Source organism: Linepithema humile, chromosome 4 (assembly GCF_040581485.1).
Source record: "Linepithema humile isolate Giens D197 chromosome 4, Lhum_UNIL_v1.0, whole genome shotgun sequence".
Taxonomy (NCBI): domain Eukaryota; kingdom Metazoa; phylum Arthropoda; class Insecta; order Hymenoptera; family Formicidae; genus Linepithema; species Linepithema humile.
In genome coordinates, this window is record NC_090131.1 from 1727044 (window position 1) to 1748885 (window position 21842).

The 21842-nt window shown below is 34.1% G+C and overlaps 1 protein-coding gene across 3 annotated transcripts in view; it reads left to right on the plus strand.

The window, feature by feature from the left end:
* Positions 1 to 13013: 13013 nt before the first annotated feature.
* The window catches only part of LOC105672163 (circadian regulator timeout), a 96570-nt gene continuing 87741 nt past the window's right edge, over positions 13014 to 21842 (plus strand). The window contains exons 1-14 of one of the 3 annotated variants that reach the window (XM_067353371.1): positions 13014 to 13289; positions 13380 to 13815; positions 13911 to 14064; positions 14173 to 14353; positions 14422 to 14553; positions 14636 to 14731; positions 14863 to 15026; positions 16688 to 16805; positions 16927 to 17189; positions 17897 to 18029; positions 18105 to 18259; positions 19146 to 19279; positions 19364 to 19517; positions 19629 to 19709. In XM_067353371.1, coding sequence (XP_067209472.1) covers positions 13722 to 13815; positions 13911 to 14064; positions 14173 to 14353; positions 14422 to 14553; positions 14636 to 14731; positions 14863 to 15026; positions 16688 to 16805; positions 16927 to 17189; positions 17897 to 18029; positions 18105 to 18259; positions 19146 to 19279; positions 19364 to 19517; positions 19629 to 19709 — 1859 coding nt within the window. In that variant the 5' untranslated portion in view covers positions 13014 to 13289; positions 13380 to 13721. Of the gene's footprint in view, positions 13816 to 13910; positions 14065 to 14172; positions 14354 to 14421; positions 14554 to 14635; positions 14732 to 14862; positions 15027 to 16687; positions 16806 to 16926; positions 17190 to 17896; positions 18030 to 18104; positions 18260 to 19145; positions 19280 to 19363; positions 19518 to 19628; positions 19710 to 21842 lie in introns of all 3 variants that reach the window. The other 2 variants (XM_012366902.2, XM_067353372.1) reach the window with 2 other exon arrangements.

The following is a 21842-nucleotide window of genomic DNA, read 5'->3' on the forward strand; positions in this document are numbered from 1 at the left end:
CTCTCAATAATCACAAGAAAAATTGAAAACTCTATTATGTGTAGGTGAACCTTTCCCGCGCGACGCAAGATAAAACGTTCACGCATCGCAGGATTAAAAAGTTCTATCTGGAAACTGCTGAACTTCGACTTGCGATAATTTTCTTCCAGCAATGTTACGGGTTCATATCATAATGAAATTGCTCCTAAAACACGGATTTCCGCTTTACTGTGACGTTTACCGTGGTCGATACCATTGTAATACGGGTCTACTATGCCAAGCTCAACAGCCACTGTTATTGTAATACCTTGTATGCTACATCCTTCCCTAGTTCCTGTACCTTCCTCTCTCTAGGGTATTAGACATCGCCTGGATGGTCTTACACGTTCAAGTCTGATACCAGCGACATGCCGTGTGAAAGTAGATTATACTTACACACCCGAAGGAGCGTATAAGTTTCGCAAACTTTAACCAACCACGATTATAAATTGTCGTCCTACTTTTCCGGCTGGCTACATTCCACGAAAAAAAGAAGAGAACGTTTTATCGAATTTAGGAATTTTAGTTATTTATGCGCTCTGTGTAATAACAAATTTTACAGGGTACTGATTTTGTTCTTCCATACGTCTTTCGTTATACGTCCAAACGTTTTACTAACGTAATACCATGGCAGCTTAATAATTTGAGTTTGCAATGCCAAAGTAGATTATGGTATGCAACTTCTGAAAGTTCAATAAGCTACGATCGTGAATTATCGTCCTTCCGGAAATGGAGCGTGAGCTTGACCGAGCGCGAAAAGGTGGATACATCCTGCGAATTACGTTTGCCTCAGTGAGACTTTTAAAGGGATATAATTTATAATCACTGCTTGACACCGGTGTAATAGTTACGGTTCATTTAACGGTTATAAAGCGGCTATATAAGAATCCTCCCATCATCTTCGATACATCCCATTCTTAGGAATTTTTCTTTTCAAGCAACGCGATTTTCCTGGCTAATCTTACAGATAAGATGACATGCAGAATGTTACTGACAGATTCCATAACAAATAAGATCAAAATTAAAAATTACTGAATCATAAATCATCAATTAAATTAATGGAATGTACTAACTTATATCGAAAAGATTTTGTACTCAAATTCCAATAGTGCAACCATTGAAATATTTGGAACTCCAATTTGTAATTTTGAAAGGCTCAGGGCGCGTAACACATAAAAGTATCATGATATTACATCTTCACGTCTCACTCACAGTATCGATATTGGCAGTATTGATAGGCTTTTCCCCTTTCCGAAAGAAATCCGCGGTAAAGGATATATGTGCATAAAAGGCTGGTGTCGGTAACTGCAGATTCCGCAGCTCGCTGTTTAACGAAACGCTCGCGTTCCAGGCAACGAGAGTTCACGCATCGTCGAGCCGGATCAAAAGACGCCTTAATGCAATTACCTACATAGCGTTTGCGCACTATCATAATATTTGCGAACCATCCATCTCGCTCCGTTTTCCGTTCGGTTTCGGTTTTGCGAGATGCTGGAACGCCGATCGGGGGAGAGATATTCGTGTGCGAGATATTCGCCGCGTAAGAAGCGACCGCGAAGTCATCCGTCGCGCCGCGTCGCGATGCTGAGCCCGACAAGAAACTCACGATCTCGCAAAGACAGAATTCGAGGGAATCCGAGCATAGTAGCGTCGTCAATAGGGGAAACCACCCGTTGCTCTCTCATGCTTTACCGCTCTCGTGCCAAATTAGCTTTCAGACCGGGCAATTAACATCACGCCAGGCATGATGCCTGACAGACGGGAAGCTGAGATTTATCGAGCGGCAGTCTATTTCACGGACATCTTTCTGACATGCGCGACGTAATGAGATTGTTTCGCGGCGTTGGTGTAATTATTTCTTCGCGATTCAAATATTTCATCTTGTCTCGAAGCAAAATGATAATTTAGCATCATTATACCAAAGATAAATTTGCGTTTGCCTTTATTTATGCCTGCAATACTCGTATCATTTTGAACAACTGATAGCAAACATTCTTTTTTTTTTTAAATAAAAGTAAATCTTTTCTGATAAAAAACCTATAGACAAGGCAAGTGTACTTTTGGCGACAGTCTTTTTGACATTGGTGCAAATATACTAATATATACGGCAATAACATAATTGAAAATCATGAAACCGAACGCGGCGAACAAGCGAATGGCTAATTCAATAGGGTAAGAACCCCTTCACTGTCATTCATGCGTGGTATTTGTTTATCGTGTTTTGCTTCCGTCTGGGTTGGATCTGTTTTCACCCTGATATGGGCAAGCGTGGGCGAGGGTTGCAAATTCGTATAGGGCGCATCGCCACCCTCAAAGCGCCCTTGATGACGTATCGCTTGCAGCATTAACGAAAGATTTTATCTAGCTACCTTCTGTTAATTAAACGTTTGAAAATTTCTGATTAAAATCATACATTGTAAGTTATAAATAAATATATATGTTTGCAAATACCTGAAATGCGTGTTTGCGCTGTATAATCCGAAAATTCATTTACGTTATACTATAAATATTATAAAGTACCCATATATTTTTGTAATTTCGATAATATAGATAAATTAACAAAAAAATTTATTGTGATAATAAATTAAGGTATAATAATGGCTCGTGTAATTTTGTTTTATATATTACTTTCATTAATTTTGTTCAATGGATATGTTTATGGACAATTTTAATAAATTACGTTGCTAAAAGTTAATTGAATCGTGTTTATATTGCAAGTGTTTTAATATGCGAATACTGTTAAACTGATTGCAGTATCAAAAACTCACTCTATATTCGTGCAAAGAGACAATAATATTATGTTGAAATTATAATCTCATGTAAAATATCACATGCCTGTTCTCTGAGTTAATTATATTCGACTAATGGTTTAAGTCTTAATGAACCGGAAACCATCGCGCACGCGTAATATTCGTCTTTCTTTGCGGCTGCTCGAGAGAACTCGAGTTTCAAACGTAGTCGCGCGTTTGATGATGCTTGAATGCAAGTTTAATGTAGAATTCGCTAAGAGAGCGAGCGCCGGTCATTCAGGCGGCTGCGAGCCATTGAAAATCAGTCACCTCATTCAGTCGGGAACATCGTGACGAAACTCGAGGAAAATCAATAGAGCTCGGCTCCAACGAAATACAACGGCGACTGTGCGACGCGCGACGGTATCGCGGATATGGGTGAAACATAAATAAAAATGGTTTTCGATGCACGTTCCTCTGAGCCCATGCAGTTCGGGGAGAGAGATCGCACAGTTTTTTTAATAAGCGTAAGCGCCGCGAAAGAGAGTGGTCATGGAGATTTGTCTCCCGCGTGATCCTGCATGAAAATTAAAACGCACGGCTTTGTGGCCGGCCACGCCGTGCGACGACACACGGACCGAATCGAACATCGAACCTATAAGGAAAAATCGATAGCCTCGCGTCGCGTCGCTTGACAGTTCTTTTTTAGCAGTGCACTAATAATATAAACCAAAAAGAATAATCAGAGTGCAAATATCGAGCGAAATGAAAAAGGTTGATAATACAGATAAATTTGCATATTTTTTGTTTTTAATTTTCCATTATTTCTCTCATTCACTTTCTCTGCTGCTGTCTTTCAACTATTTCGCATTTTGCTTCGCAACGTTAAAACAAAAAGATAAGTAAAAGACAGAAAATACTATGCAACAAATTTCAATTCTGACAGGTAACATTAACAGCAAAAAAATATAATCTCTGTAAATAATGAATAGCATTGCATGATATTTTTTGTTTCTCATTAATTTGTTCACACAATTACATGGCTATGGAATCAGACAAATCAGAAATTGAAACATATAACACAAGAAAAAAAAACAGAGAAGAAGAGAAAAATTAAAAGAAAAATTAAAAAGAAAAAATTGATTATATTAATATTTAATTGTAATTTGATAATGTATATATGTATCATAATTAAGTATGTAATAAATAAATAATTATACTCTATTATAAATTGTTCTGTATCAACTCTATTAAAAAAACTGATAAAAACCAAAAACTAGCACGCAATTATGATACTAAATGAAAAAACTTCTCAACTTTGCTTATAATTAGACAAAAATCAAATTATACCCGGATTCATTGCTACGTCGTGATACATAAAAGGTAAATGCGAGATAAAACGTACTTTACATCACAACGTGCTTATGTAAATATAGAATTGCTGTAATAAATCGATTATTATCATTTTACATATTTAATGACTCATTCGACACCATATACGCATTACAGCTAACGAGACAAACGCGAATCATCTTACAATTAGCGATGTACGCTTTACTTAGCGATATATGATACATGCACAATTACGCAATTTCCAACTTATCGAGAATCATAGAAAATATCGATCAGTATCGATATCTACTTACAATTAGTATATAAGGAATCGGCAACCATGTTGACGATCACTCGCACGATAATAGTCGAGCAGTACGGATCGGAGCACCATGTCGTGCGAAGTGGTCTGCGATTATCGCGAAATAAAATACGTATCCGGAGTGTCCTTCAAAATATCGCGTCGTTATAATTAATCGTATTTTCGCAAAGTGTTGTGTTGTGCCATGAAGCAGCCATCGATGGACTACTGAGAGGAGGAGCAAGCCCGAGGGGCATCGAGCGACGGCGGAGCAACCGTGGGGTGAGTAATTTATTTTTTATTTATAATATTTCGAAAAATATTAATCATTTATTACTACTTTGATTAGATAATACTGTTTTAAATTATTGTGTAATACAAAGTATATAAAATTAAATGGATATTTGTATAAAAGAATAAAATGCAATTTTTTTAAGCAGTTGCAAAGTTCTTTTTTTAAGTATTTGCTTGTAAAATACAAATAAAAAAGTCATTGTGCACTATCATTATTTTTTGAATAATAATTATTTTACATATTGCTATATAATATACTTTTGTATTTTACACATAACATAAATTACAACTCCGCTGTTGCGCATGATGGACTGGTGAGTAAAAATTAAATTATTTTTATCCTACAATTAGTAGTGAGATAATGGATCTGCGAGTATTATTTCAAATAAATAATTTCTGATTAAAAGAAAGAGAGAGAGAGAGAGAGAGAGAGAGAGAGAGAGAGAGAGAGAGAATTCAAAAATTTAAATTAAAAGCATGTAAGGATATTATAAATAGATACATCATTTCACAAATTTATTGTTTTAAAATAGATAAAAAATTAGCTGATATTTAATTTTGAAATATATGCAATTATTTTGTCACTTTATTGTCGCGTTATATATGATAAAAGAACATGGAAAATATTTTTTTGTCTATGACTGAAAGAAAAATTACAATCCTAATAAGTATAGATTTTAATATTATAGATATTATAGATGCGAAATATAATCTCTATCTTTAAAAGAATTCAAGCGCGCGATGTGTATACTTTTTTTGTTTGTAGTATATTTTGAAGGTTTCGGTTGGGTGGAATTCGTAGAAATTGGAAACGCGTAGTTGTTTACATTTTCTTTCATACGACGGGCTCTGCGTGGCCGCCACAACAAACGTCGTTCGTCTCACTCACTCCAAATATGTATATGGTGTCGAATAAATCATCAAATATGTAGGATGATAATAATTGGTTTATCACGGCAACTCTATATTTTTACATGAACATGTTGCGGTGTAACATATATTTTTCCCGCATTTACATTTTACATATCGCGGTATGGTAATAAATTTGTACATGACTCTATGATTTTCGTTTAAATAAAGTTTACGAGTTCTTTTGTTTAGCAATATAATTGCACGCTGGTTTTTATCGATTCTTCGATAAAATTGATATAAAATAATTTATAATTTTAGTTTATTGTCCATATAATTTATATATATATATATATAAGAATTTATATATAGAATTATATAGAAATGCGCATTCAGGATTAATAATTATTAATTATATTTTTTCTTACACGGCGTCAATTTTATTCTAATCTTTTTTAAACTATCCACATTTGCAATAGTAAAACATCTGCATTTATTTAAAGTTAAAACACAAGTAAATCCGTGCGTTTTTTTTTAAATCTACAATTTACAGATGTAATATAGACAATGGTAATGTTAAAAAATTAATACGGCTATAGAGGTTCAATTATAAAATGGATATATGCAGATATTGATAGGTACTGCAAGACTAGTAAAGATTTCATTAAAAAATGCCAGAATAACCGCGCTCAGGCATTTCTTTGGTTTCTCTCTGTGCCGTGTCAATTTAGAATGCAGAGCACGGATGTTCCGCGATTAACAAAAAAAAGTACAAAAGTTTGATTATTTTCGAAAGAAAAGAGAAAGAAAAAGAAAAAAGGTAGAATACAGATAAATAAAAAAATTACTTATATACTTAAAAAACGATGCGAGTCTGCTGCAAAACATTCTATACATTGCACAAGTTGTTATTGTAAAAAGTCGTAATTTTAACGAGTGAAAATAATTATTGAGAAATGATTCTTTTATTTTACGTCAAGTAGAAAAATCGAATAATCAAGGGTTTAATTTCTATCGCTTAATCCTTTTGTTCGCCACGATTTTATTCGCGTACGCGACCACTTTTAAGCCGATTCCGCGCGGATAAATCCCTTTAATTAAAAGTCTCATTAGTAATTGGAAACGTTAATTAAAAGTCCTATTAATATGGTATAAGTGTTAAATAGAATCGAACCAATTGGCAAGCAAATAAATTCCTTCGCTCAAGAATTATCAAATTTTTTAAATAAGCACGGTAGATGCATCCATATTTCTGCACTGTTGTGAGATACACTGTATTTGTTAATATTGTTATGTTTAAAAAATTGCACGCGCGTATTATACTTGATAGCAATGCTATTGTTGAAAATGTCATAATATATATCAATATTCAATGTGAAATAATGCACCAAAAAATCATGAGATATACGATTTTCATTAGATTTTCACAATATGGTCGGTTGTTGTCAAGAACTGTTCCAAAGACAAATGTAACAAACTCTCAAGTTTGCGTTCTAGTAAATCGCGAAGAGTGTCTGAGATTGTAATTTATAACGTGCGGAATGCAATCGCTTTATTTCGGCTTGACTAAATTCGCCGCTTCCAACTCGCCTCGTCTGGCTAGACAGTTATGTTTACGCGCGGCGAAACTTACAAAATTTAACTGAATTAACTAGTTAACAAGTGGATTATGCACACGACATTTAGCTGCCAACTTTGCGAATCAGACAGACTTACAATTTTCCGTATCAAAGTAGCAAGTAACCCGTGGAATTTGCCGTAAATTGAAGACAAAGCTGCATTCCGTTATGCTCATCTAAGGAGCACGGAGATGTCTGATTAATTTCGCATTAATCTCTATCGTTAGTACGTTCTAATCAAATCCACACGACGAAACAAGTCGTGTATTCCATCGTACAAATTAACTCTCAGAGCATGTGCATGCTAAAACATTCATTTCAGAGAAAGTTGTATATCTATTTTATTTTATATCATGTTTAAAAAGTTCAGAACATTAGTCTTGTTTGAAAAATAATATTGAATTAAAATTATTACAAAAGAAAAAAAAAAATATTGTAAAAGAATAAAAGAATTGAAATTTTAAACTATTGAACAAAAATATTCTCGTATTGTACTAACATATGTATTCTGTGCGCATATGCAATCGCAGAAAATTTAATTTATTTTGCGATTTTATTTCATTACTATGATCAATACCATGTTTTATAGAGAATAATATAAATCATCAACAATTTCACAACGTTCGTACTACAGCCTACGATAAATTATTACCGAAATGCGCAGATATTTGTAAAAAAAACTCGTTTCCTTCGTGATATTTTTACATAATATATTTTTTATATTCGAGAGTAATTTTCTGGAAAATACTGATAAAAAAATTCTAGATCCGATAGCAATTTATAAATAATTATTATAAAAAAACGATGTTTTAATTAAATTTTATCTCAAATGAATTATTTATCGACTTATGTTCTGCATCCTAATTCAAGTTAATTAATATATAAACTTGAACTTATAACTTATCTTAAATATTATTGATAAAGTTTGATTTGTAAATTTTTAATAATCACATGATATAAAATAATAACAAATTTGTAGTTTGTTTTTCGAGATGTAGTTTACCAATATGATTATAAATTATGTATTACATAATACACATGCAAAAATTAAAATGGTCCAAATGCTATTCAATAATTCCTGCATAAAGAATTTTACGTAAAATTCAATTTTTGATAATAATTATTTTGATATCTTTGCGATATATCGGCATTGTTATTTTAATATATGGTAAATTCAGATCGTATGATCGAGATATGCATAAACCAGTATTCGTTTCTTTAACACGAAATCATTCATATCTAGATGAAATAGCAATTGTGTTTACGAGCGAAACAATGTCCAGACAAACAATAAATAGCTCGATTTTGTATTTCATTCATATTCTACCGCGCTGCCGCTGCCGCTGTTCATTAGCATGTCACATAAAAGCGGTTTGTCCGTTGCCAATAAATACGCAATTTTCGCGATGAATATATCTGACTTAAAATTTTTGAAATTACGGAACATTAATATAATTGCACCAAAAATCAAACGAGCTAGCGACCGAATATCCCTGTTTACATGGTGAACCGCAAAACACACCGGTTATTCGTGATTGTCAAATTTCAAAGAGCTGATTATGCATATTATAAAATTACATCGCATTATATTCTCTTTTATTTTAATATATTTTGTTTTATATTTTACTTATTTTTCAGTATTTTAAGCAAATACAAATAATTAATACGAATGTTAACATTATTTATATATTTTATTCTCAATTTTAATTTTATAAAAGACTTTGCAATGTGTCATTTTTGCATGAATAATTTTATGCACAAAAATACGACCACAAATGACGTTTAAACAAAATCAGTTTTCTTATATGTGATATAAATATATAGAGTTGTACACGATATATAGATTATTTAAGCATTTTGTATAATTTATACGATTTTTTGCATTAGCTCCTTTGCATTAAATGCTAAATTTGAGTAGAATATTCTTTTTATATTCATCGAACGAGACGGTTACGCGCAGAGAAAAAAAGAATCAAATCATACACTGCGTCAATTCGTGTGTGCGCAAATCGAAAAGAGCAACCGACTGCGTTCGGGCAATTTTCCGGGCGTTCACAGCGCAAAAATCACCGCGTGCATGTCACGCACACAAAGCACCAAATGTATAAAGCATGCCGTCATAGAATGGCATTGACGAAATAAGCGGACAGGTGCGGACGACTGGCCGACAACCCGATGACCTAGATACCTTCGATGATATTGATTAGCCATCAAATGTCCGTACAGCCGCAACCATCAAACGCGTCGGCATCTTACCCCTCTCCTCCTTCCCCTTTCCTTTTCCGACCGTCGTCCGTCCCTCGTTTGTCCTCTGATGTCTGTATTATTCGATCTTGTATCTCTCGTACTTACCCAACCTCGTCCGTTGTCTCCTCGCTCGACCACTTGCCTGCCTCCCGATGTCCCTTTTCGTTTCCCTGCGCGACAAAATTGGATTTATGGCTTTATTTTCCTCCTTTGCGGACAACATCTATCAGCAAATTGTTCCCCGAAAGCGCTGCTCCGTATTACGACGAAATAATGGAGTCTGGACAAGGTTTCTTCTCATCGTAAGCGCAACGTAATCGAGAAATCCTAAAACACACAAAGTTTTGTAGTAGATGTCTTGATATTTGATAAAAAAGTTACTTGTTTGGCTTTTTTTAATGTAATTATTTTTGTGCGGAGTATATCTTATATCCCGATATTTTATTTCTCTCATTCTTTTAATGTTTTACAATTAATATATAATTAATACATAAATTAATACATAAATTAATACATAACAATATTTTACAATAAATTTTATAATTATACAATCCAATAAATAGGAAAATATCTATGAAAATAATTAATTGTGTAATATCAAAATTTATTTACCAATTAATGTTGCGTTGCTGCAATTTATTGGCTCTACTTGCTTCAACACACACTTACACGATACTAATATCACGATGCGACCGATAAATTCATACGGCACTACCGATTTTACAAGCGCGGTGCACTTTTGACGTGAAAAACGACGATTCCGAAACAATATCAATTACTACAAACGCGAATGATTTAGTAAATGGCCGACATAACTTCTGGTTACGACGCGATGAATGCAACGGTCGCGATTGACTTTACGAATATTGCGAGATTGATAATCGCGACCGTATGTGTTAATTAACATTTTACGACGATCGTTCGTTACTCGATTTAAGTCCTTGACGCGTTTGCGATACGTATAAAAAGTTTGAAAAACTGCGCCAATGAACAAAGATATCCGACGCGGCGCGATAAATGTGAATGATTTTGCAAATATTCAACTCCGCCGTCGTCCCGCGAACAAATTACGCCAGAAGATAGGCGCAACTCACACGAGAGGCGTCTGGGTTCTAGGCGTTCTAGCAGCACTATTGCCAGCAAATTAGCGGGAACAATAGACCTCGTGACGTCACTGGCGTCTATTCGTTTAATTGCATTTCTGCCCTTAAGATGTAATATTGAAATAAAAGATATAGTTCTTGGAAGAAAAAAGAATAAAGAAATTAAATACAGAAAGCGTAACTTTAATGGACAAAGCTATTTTTATATGTCGATTACGTAATCAAATTCAATAATTTGTATCAATCGTTCGATCTATAATAATTATATAAAAAAATAATTAATTGTGTAATATATCAAAATTTATTTACTAATTAATGTTGCGTTGCTGCAATTTATTGACTCTGCTTATGCTTTAATACATACTTACGTGGTACTATAATTATTACTTACGATGCAACCAATAAATTTATACGGCACTATCGATTTTACGAGCGGTGCACTTTTGATGTGAAAAACGACGATTCCGAAACAATATTAATTACTACAAACGAATGATTTAGCAAATAGCTTTTGGCTACGACGTGATGAACGCGATGATCGCGATTGACGAATGTTGCGAGATTTCAATATTGTATCTTAAGGGTCATTCTACAATGCGTCGCAAATGCCCCGTCACCAGTCGCGAATGCCCCGACTTACCAAAAATAACTAGAAATAGCACTTTTCAATCAGTAATTGCTATCCGCGATTGGCCACAGGACATTTGCGACGCATTGTAGAATGACCCTAAGGGTAAAAATGCAATTAAACGAATAGACTCTAATGACGTCATGAGATCTATCGTTCCCGCCAATCTGTTGGCGACAGTGCTGCTAGAACGCCTAGGCCTAGAATCCGGACACCTCTCGCGTAAAGACGTCTTTTCGCGCTGACGCTCGACGCTTAATTTCAACGTTAGAAAATATCATGTAACCAAAAACTATTGCAACGGTTCGTTATTTTTAGTTACGTGATGTCTTCTAACACTGAAATTGTGCGTTGAGCGTCAGCGTGATAAGGTACCATAAGCCGCGTCTGTCCTCTGGCGTTACTCGTTCGCGAGACGACGGTGGAGCTGGATGCAAGTGGCGTCTTGCGTTTTACGCGCGTTTATCTTTTTTCGTAAGGAACTTTTTATACATAGTTCGTATCTCAAACGCGTCGAATCGAGCAACGAGTGATCGTGAAATGTTAATAAATGCATACAGTCGCGATTATCAATCTCGCAACATTCGTAAAGTCGATCATCGCGTTTATCGCATCGTAACCAGAAGTTATGTCGGCCATTTGCTAAATTGAGCGTCGGTATGAAGTTATTCGCATCTTTTTACTTCGATTTACTTCGATTTTTCCGTTGATGATAAAAGCGAATAAATCTGGCATTATCGTAATGCTATATTTCTGAATAGAATCGTTTCGCGTTTGTAATAATCGAGAGTGTTTTAGAATTATATTTTGTGTTGAAAATGCATCGCACTTGTAAAACTCGGCAATATCGGGAGTGCCGGGAGTGTCGGAAGTGTCGGGAATTGACTGGTCGCATCGTGATAATTAGTGCTATAAAAGGATGTATTTGGAGTTAATAATGCAGCCAGCAGCGGAGTCAATGGATTGCAACAGCAGGACATCAACTGGTGAGTTAATTTTAATATCATATATTATTTAGTACTGAATAACAATTAATGATAAAAAAAACATTTGTGAAGATATTTGTTGCGCATTGTTGCTATTTCTTAATATTTAATTGTATTGTTAGCCAAAGTGCTATGCTACATTATTGATTCCTAAGCTATGAATTTATTTATGAATCATGTATTATTATGGTTGTATTTTACAATGATTGAAATATTAATCTTTGGTCTAGTTTTCTCTAATTAAATAGTACAAAAAAAATATTCTAATTTTCTTTGCATTTTTAAATGCAAAATTTGAATTTTTACTACAGAAAAAGACTTAAAAATAGCGTATTTACAAAGAAGGAGAGACAATATTAGGAAAATATTAGATTTTTATGTAAAAATAATGCTAATATTAATTACTGTATATGTAACTTTTATTAAGGATTTAATTAAGATTAAGAAATTTTTTTTGTTTTGCAAATTATTTGATTTTTTAAAGTAAAATTTTGTATTTATTTATAAATAAAATATTGTTTTCTATTTGCATTCTTGAAGAAAAGTTTGTTTAAAAGAATTTAATCAGATACAATATATAACTTGATATCTTAATATTTTTATCAAGAAATATTCCAGTTTTTATAAGAAATATTGTTTCACATATTATGTGCAATATTTTAACAAAAATTTTTAACAAAAAAATTATTAATTCTATCACATTTCTAATGCATTTTATGTCTTTTCGTATAGTTTTATTTGTTGTATTCTATTATACGTACTATGTTTTAAATATTACAAACTGCAGAAAGATTATAGGAAATACATTTTAGAAAAATAAATAAAAGGTAATTTATACATATAATACTTCTGTCACATGAATTAGCCGCCGTTTAGTTAAACTGGTTGCGAGGCGAAAAGGCTCGAACGTGGCCGACTAATCATATGATATGGTCGGCGAGACCGGTTTAGTACCCGCGCTTTTCTCACCTGTTGCTGACAGCATGCGCGCGTGCGATTATTTCGGTTGGCTCGAAAAAAACGCGGCAGTGACAATTTGACGCAGTCTGTTGCACGTTGTTCGCATAAATGTTCCAGATGAGAGCGTATTTCGTTGTCGAAAGTGCACAGTGCTTATTTATTCTATGCATAGCTTATTCAGCGTGTAACATAACCTAGAATTTCATGAGTGTGATGTTTTCCGGTATAGAGAATTGATAAAAGTTATACAACAAAGTTGACTGTAGGACATAACAATGAGTGTGTGTCATTGTTAACTTGATTTTTTGAAAAGTTTTCAGCACATTTCTCAGGATTTCGCTGACGAATATTTTAAAACGTGCTTATTATATTATCAGTGACTTTTGACAAGTTAAAGCAACTATATTTTATAAAATAAATGAATAATATTTGTTACACATTAACATCTACACAACAATTCTGACGAAAATTATATAAAGAAACCAAGATAAGTAAAATTTTTATTTTAAATATTTGTTCTTATACATTCATATGGGCTAATGGATCATATACATTATTAATTTCTTTATTAATCGTTCATACAAACCAAAAAGATAGAAGATATAATATAAAGATTGAAACACATTAAAGATTTTGCAATATAAATTACTCAAATATGACAGATTATCTTTCTGCTGAGCTCACAGCCACTTGCGCTGGGCTTGGATATTTTGATGGAAATGACTACCATTTAGACAAGCATTGCTTAGGTAAAAATATTTACCTTATATTTTATTTTGAGCTGCTTTATTTCAAATAGATTAAATATTTCATAATGTAATTAACTTGTATAACTTGTTGATAGATGTTATAAAAGATCTTATCAGATATCTTAAAAGAGATGATGATACTCACACTATAAGACGTTTTCTTGGTCAAACAAAATTACTTCAAACAGATCTTGTGAGGATTTTTATACATCATGCTAATAATACTGAACTATGGGATATCTTATTACGGTATGTGTTAATTAGCATACTAAAACAGAAACATTTTGGTTGTGTAAGAGATCATATGACTCATATTCTTGATATAATTAAATTTTATTTTTCTTCTTTTTTTAACAGATTGATTATTAATTTAACAAGCCCCGCGTTTTTAATTTACAATGAGCAAATACCAACTGAGAAAACAACATATAGTTTGTATCAACAAATTATTTTGTACTTACAAGAGTATAAGGCAGCTTTAACCGATGAAAGTGTATGGTTGGCAGTAGTTGGGCGTTTGGGGACATTACTAAGTATTGTAAGTGGCAAAATTTGGAATATCCTAATGAATACTGAGCTGATTGTGAAATAATTTTTATATTATAGGATAATGCAGAAAGGGGGGAGGAAGATGAGTTAATAATTGAAAGAATATTGGTTTTCATTAGAAATGTATTGCAAGTACCACCTAATGATAATGATAAAAGAGCTGATAATGATGCCACTGTTCATGATGAGGTGAATTAACATTCAGACGAGTTTTGCATTTTTTAACTTGGTGTGTTAAAAATGATTTTGATTAAGATTTTTTTTCTTTTAGATATTATTTGCATTTCATGCATCAGGTATTGTGGATATATTGTTGTTCATTGGCAGTAACAATAAAGAACAACAATATCACATGCAGATTTTAGAGGTATACACAAAACACAACTTAAATTTTTATTTGTCTTATTTCTTATATAACTAGGAAAATAATACTGTTACTTAATAATTTATTCCTTTCTGTTTGTTATTAATAACAATATTATTTTATTATTTGGATAGGTAATATCTTTAATGTTACGTGAACAAAATGCAAGCCAGTTGGCTGCATCTGGATTGCAGCGTAGTACTGCTGAAAAAGAAAATGACGAGGCTAAACTTGTAGACTTGCGACAAAAGGAATTACGTGAAAAGATGGAAAAAATGAAAAAATATGCTGGTTCGCGGTGAGTCTGTATCATTTATTGATAATAGTATTACTAATTTATAAATAAAATTAGTAATGAGACCAGTAATGAGATTTTACAAGATTAAGATGAACGCATATTGAGTTAGATTATGTTCATGTTACAATTGTGTGAAGTAATTGTAAAAGAGAAAGCTATTATTGTCTAAATTAATTTTTAACAAAATTAAAATTATTTAATTTATTATAAGAACTATGGTTGTTTAAAATAATCTAAAGAAAATAACATTTATACAAACTACATTTTATTTAAATGCTTGGAAATATTAATCTAATAACTCAGAAACTAAAATTCTCTTTAGATATAAGCTTTTAATGAACTTATTCCGTATTCAGTGCAAGCCAATTGCCATAATAACATCTTCCTTCAATTTTATTCATACGTTAGTTGTATTATCCGCACGATTTTATTATGAAACACGAGAGAATGCATTCGCGCTGCTGGACAGCTACCGCGTAATTACAGTTTTAATGAACATCTGTAGCTAAAAGCTTATAATCTTAAAAATGGGATGACTAAAAGACGTCGATCTTTATTTGACGGATACCTTTGGAGAATTTCGCGGCAGTGCGGTGCAACTCACGAAATGCGTGTAATGAATATGACCTAGTTTTTAAGATAGGATCGTTCGAAGCATGAATGGAAGCTTTTATCCACTTGTTGGAGAGAAGCGAGCCGTATTCTTGTAACGAGCACCCGTGGAAAGAGAAGCCCATGGATGCGCGCATCCACGTCTTTGCGAAAGGCTTTTTACGACTTGAAAGAGACTGGAAGCGCGGAGAGAAGGTTTCTCTCCGCCTTCCGCGTGTTTTCTATCGACCGATGGAAAGATAATTTGATCGGAAAACGATAAAGCCGCGCCTAGCTGTGTCACGAACACAGATCTCTCTTTGATAGCAATAGTAAACATAGTCACAAAAATTGAACGGTTGTGTTATGTATATCATTCATTTCATATATACTCATCGCGATATAATATATAATATAATCTCGAATTGTGTTTATAAATTATTTTACATTTTTTGTTATCTTTATTTTATTTATGTTAATTTATCTTTTCGTTATTTTATATATTTATTTCCTTTGATAACTATAAAATGTTTCTAAATGTTTGAAAGATTAGTTTAATATTTTTGATTGGTTAATGTAAATTATAAATTATTTATTTTAATTTTATTCGTGACGAGATATTCGTACGTTTTTATGTATTTTGGGAAGTTAACTATCTATTTAAAAAATATTTGAAGAAAGATGATGGAACCGGGCTTCTCGCGAAAAAGTAGGAGCAAGTGGATAGGGTGCGTGTCTTCGTCATTTAAGAAACTATCTGCCGGTGACAGCTGTCTTCTATTCCATTGATTGGATCTTCGGGAGTCATGGATGAAATTGGATTTGAATGATCGGTTCCTTTTTTAGTAGCGAGGGAGTTATTCCCGTTTCTCCATTTGCGTGCGTATAGAGGCGAGAGGGAAGGGATTGCTCAAAATTTTAAGACAAATTCTATTTTGTTCGGAATGCATATAAAATTTGTTTAGATTTTATATCGTAATATAAAATCGACTATGTTTGTTTGAACTTTGAAAGTGCTTTTAACTGAAAAATGGGTTTAATCTTTAATATTTTTTTCTGTAATTAATTAGGCATTCACGATTTGGCGGTACTTATGTTGTGCAAAATATGAAAGCCATTGGAGAAAATCAAATGATATGCCATAAACCATATCAAAAAATTGAAGCGCTAGAATTCGGTCACAATAAGGTAAATTTTGCAAACAGTCGATTATTAATCCGTCATCCGTCATTTTGAATCAGAAGTTTCTTATGTAAGTGAATCTGTACATAGATTAGTAGAAAATTATACATATCTTTTTTTGTAACAGAAAAGAGTAAAGCGACGCAAAGACAAAATCGGTCTACAAGATACGAAAGGGGAGCGTACATCCGCTCTTAGCGTGCGGCTCTTTCTAAAGGAATTTTGCGTAGAATTTCTTAGCGGTGCTTACAATCCTGTGATGAAATTCGCTAGATCTTGCATTATTAATGCTGTTCATGGCGAAGCGTTCGAAACGACTTCCTATTTGTGGGCACTACGTTTTTTCATGGAATTCAATCGCCATTACAAGTTCCAAGTGAAATATGTTAGGTAAATCTTCGCACTTCAACTTTCTCATAGTGAAGTCCACATTTTCGCATACCCTGGCTAAAGAGGCAAAAAAGTAGACAGTTTCCGAACTCGTTTTACGCATCGTCGCTTTCTTTTAGATCTTATCCGAGGACAAAATTTTTCAGCGTCCGCGTGTACAGGGTGAGCCAACTAATTTTATAAAAAGCATGGAATAATTTTCACGATAATGGAAAAGAATTATTAAATATCCATTGCAAAATTTTGCAGGAAATTTCGTATTAATATTTAATATAATTTTTTTCAATGCTGTTCAACAGCACGCAATAAATAATTTGCGTATTTTTGTTTATACTAGAAATTAAAAAAAAAAAAATAAAAGTTATTCCAGATCATAAAGTTAGGTAAACTCATCTTGTATATTTGCACATTTTTCGTTTAAACAATATACATATACGTATGTATATCACATGGCTCGAATTTTGTTTACGATTGTTATCTATAGAATATCACGCGTCGATGCAGACGATGTTCCGCTTTTATCGGATCAAATTTAGTGACAGATTGTTTGACCCCAATTCTTTTTTTTACAAGCGTATCAAAAATTCCATTTCAATTTCACACATTTTGATTTTGCACGAATTTAAAAATTTCAACATTTAATGCTATTAATATACCTATAAGTGACAATGCTATTATTTTTTTTATTTTTCTAATTTTTTTTGTAGCGAAACTATATCCACCGAAGTATTTCATTTAGTACAAAGACAAATGGAAGAATATTACGAGATGATGATAACTGATAAGAAAAAGATACCGCTTTGGGCTCGTAGGTTGCATTTAGCGTTAAAAGCGTATCAGGTAAAAAGTTATACGATAATTAGTATCGCATGCCAATGTCGAAATAAATTACCGACAATACGTTTCGCATTTTAGGAACTTCTTAACACTCTTATAGCAATGGATAAAAGCACAGATGACGGTGTTAGGAAATCTAATAAAATAATCAAAAGCAATATTTTTTACGTTCCGGAATATCGGGAAACAATATTCTCTCAGCTTTTATGCTTCGATGAAACTAAAATGTCACGGTAAGTGTGTAAAATTTCATCATCATGATGGTGACTAGAAAATTGCGTAATTTGATATATTGATTTTTATTTAAAAAGTTGAGAGATTATCAATATAAAAATATAATTTGATATCGTATCGTTATCCTCTTAATTTTTTTTTTTTTACTAGAGTCGGTAATCGTTCTCTTTTGAATTGGCGAAATAAACCGCGAATTTTCAGCAGGTCGTAGTAAACGTGATGCAGGTATCGCGAAAAGTTACGCGACGCGACGTCGTCCTACGGTGAACAATCGCGTCTGCGAACCGGGCGAATCCGCGTCGCGCGAAGAGAAGAGAAACTCTTTACCGAAAGTTTTATCTACCGCAGACAGATTGATTCACTTTCGGATCAATCGGTTCGGACCAGCCAGGAAGCCACTCCGGCATCCCTCCGACGCCGTTCCTTTTCGACTATTTCTCTTCCTTCGGCGGCTAGTCTCGCCGGTTCTCGCACCCACCCGCGTTTTCTTCCTCCCCGTCTACGGTTCCTCGGCGGAATAAACAACTTTTATCGACCTTCCGGTCGGCGAAATGGGAAAAGGCGGTGGGCGTTCAACTTGCTACGAGTTTGACGGGTTTTGCGCGGATTTCCACGACGGAAATGTAAGGGCGGCGCGACGTACCGCAATGCCGTGTTGCTACTTTGACGTTACCGGCGACGCTGACGAAAACAGGACGACGGCTCCGTCAAACTTTAGCTTTCGCTGTAGTAACGCTGCCGGAACTAGATTGACAAATTAATGCGCGAGTGGCGGGATTGAATTAATTTCTTGTTGCAAGGAAGAAGGGTGATTCAAGTTCACCGTCATCCTTGCTATTATACTGTATGAAACAATGTGACTACGTAAATACACTTATCCTTCAGGTTATACTTAGTAGATCTAGTGACGACTGCTCACATATTTCTGAAAATGCTTGAGCATTTTTGCCAAAAAGGCCAACGACATCTCATAGTTCAAAAAGTGAAGCCAAAGAGGCAAAAAGCTAAGAAACGAAAGAGTAAGTTTTTACTTGAAGTGCTTGAAATGATAGAAAATTGAGTTCGATATCGTTTCATGCGCGAAATTGTTTTTTTTTAAGCAGAGTCTGCTCAAAAGAATGTAATTCCGGCTCTTCCTACGTTGGAAGAACGTTGGGACGCTACCGGTCCTGAATTATCTGCTGTAATGCGAGATGCTGTTATACCGGAAATGATACCGTTCGATGCAACTTTAGACACGTCGATTGACGATCAGAAGTACGTTCTTTTTAGAATTGCGTGTCTGAAATAATATTTACGTCGTTATTGGAGTTTTCGAAGCGGTAGAAACCGCGCATTTGTGTTTTATATTTATGTCTTGATTTTTAGAACGGACGCCATGAAGAGAATCCAGAAATTCATGCGGCGGAAGAACTTGGAACAGGCGGTGGGTCTCTTACGTGCAGCAAGGTAAGGAAACGTGTTTATTTTGAGAAGCGATTGCAGGAAAGTAACTCGTTGTCATGAAACTCTTCGTACCGGAGCGATGTCGACGCTGTTCATTGTTTATTTTGAGAATCAGTCTCGCGCCAACTAAACCCGTCGTCATGCGATACGACGAGCAAGAGATTCTAACCTTTCTATCTTGTTTAAATGAAGTGCACGAGAAACGTTGTTATTTCAACGCTTGTTACGGTAAAAAATTTCATGTAATGTCTAGTTTGTAACGTGGTAATTTAATATATAGTATAATCAATATATGTAGAAATTTATATGGAAATTGGTTCCGACATAGTAAAAAATCGGCTTTGTGTTTTTCACACAGTAACTCGTACTTCCACTTCGCAGCGTTTAATTTTTCGTTCACGCTGTTTTTTTTTTTTAATATAATCAATAAAAGTTCTTTTGATCTTTTTGTTATATTTACCACCACTTATATTTTTATAACAGACTAATTCTCTTTTACGGAATGAGATAATCTTAAGGTACGTCAGTTAATTATATTGGAATTTTGGAGCGTTGTACAGGCTTTGTTTTGGCAAACAAAGACGTTCATTATGTTAGAGTTAGAAAGCCAGTAAGAAGATGGAATTTATTTTTGTAAGTTTGGTCTTTTGATCCTTTGAGCCCAAACATATAACGAAGCATATAAATTTATGAGGTATGGATGCAAAACTTTTAATTATATAACAAAATTATATTTATTATCTTTATATTATGTGATCTATGAAATAACTTATTAATCCTGCTTTATACAATTTATAATTTTCGAGAGAATTCAAGATAGAAATCCATTTTTAATTTTATGTGCTTTGTAATATAAGAAACATGAGTAATATTTTGTGTATTCTGATACTTCTCATGTTTTTCAAATTACCTGGCACATAAAATTATGAATGAAATTCTATTCTAAACTCTCATAAATTATAAATTATCTTTGGATTATGTTCTCATTACTTTCTTATTTAAAAATCAACAATACATAGTTTTGAAAACTTGGATAAAGAATAATGAATGGAAAACTTACTGCAATTATTGTGCAACTTTTATCAGCAATTGTGATCATAATCCGCGTAATACGTTAATTGCGCTTATTGATCTGTTTAAAATTTTTCGGTCCCGTGCATCGACCAGTCACACGGCCAATTAACTGGCGAAAAGCCAGGCGTTTGCACTGCCGCGGATATTTACATTACATTAAATCTGAAAGGGATCCGCCGCGCTCTTGTAACGCGTCGGTATACACCGGTTCACCGGGGTGAACGGGTACCCAGCGAACTCTTTGAAGTGTTCTACCTCTAAATGTGCCTATGAGTCATGTCCCTCCGTCAACTTGTTTCTGCGTTCCACCTCGCCAACCCTTCTCGCTCTAAGGTTTAATCGCCGCCTCAATGCTTTTGCGAGATTCGATATACCTTCGCTGATAAACTCGTCGGCGTGTAAATAGATTCCTTTTTATGCTCTTCTCAAAGCTTTTTCGCCTTTGTGCCAACGCAGACGTGTACACGTGGGTCGTGAGTTTCTTAAGTCACTTCTTTTATGCAGCATGATTTTTGCAAATGCGGTTTAAGCATAGCGTTTATTAACCTGAGAATGCACTTTGCAATTTGAAACGTATCGCGTCGAAGTTGCGGTGACATTTAAAAATAACGCCGTCGTTGCACTAAGACGCAATTTCAGCTGAACACACAAGACACGTAACGTTCTGCCATTAATCTTTAACTTTATTAGTTCTGTCAGATTGGAGTGCTGTGATATAACCGCGGGGATAAAGGTCCATTTTATCGTCGCTGTCTCCTTTTATCGCAAAGCTATGAAATTATAGTCCCTTCCGCGATTTTTCTTTACTCCGGTATCATCGCTACGAACTACTTTGGAAGATTGTCGTAATATTCCAACGTCCATTTTATAGGGAGGAGGGGATAAGGGGTAGTGTTTACTATAGCCGGTACACAATGGAAGTCTGCAGGACCATACCGACCTTGTGTACACAGGAGGATAAAAGTAGCAGACTGTTGACTGCGTCGAACATAGACTATGCCCGGGCGCGGACAATATTATTAATAAGACACTTACGGTAATACGTAGGTACGTAATATAAAC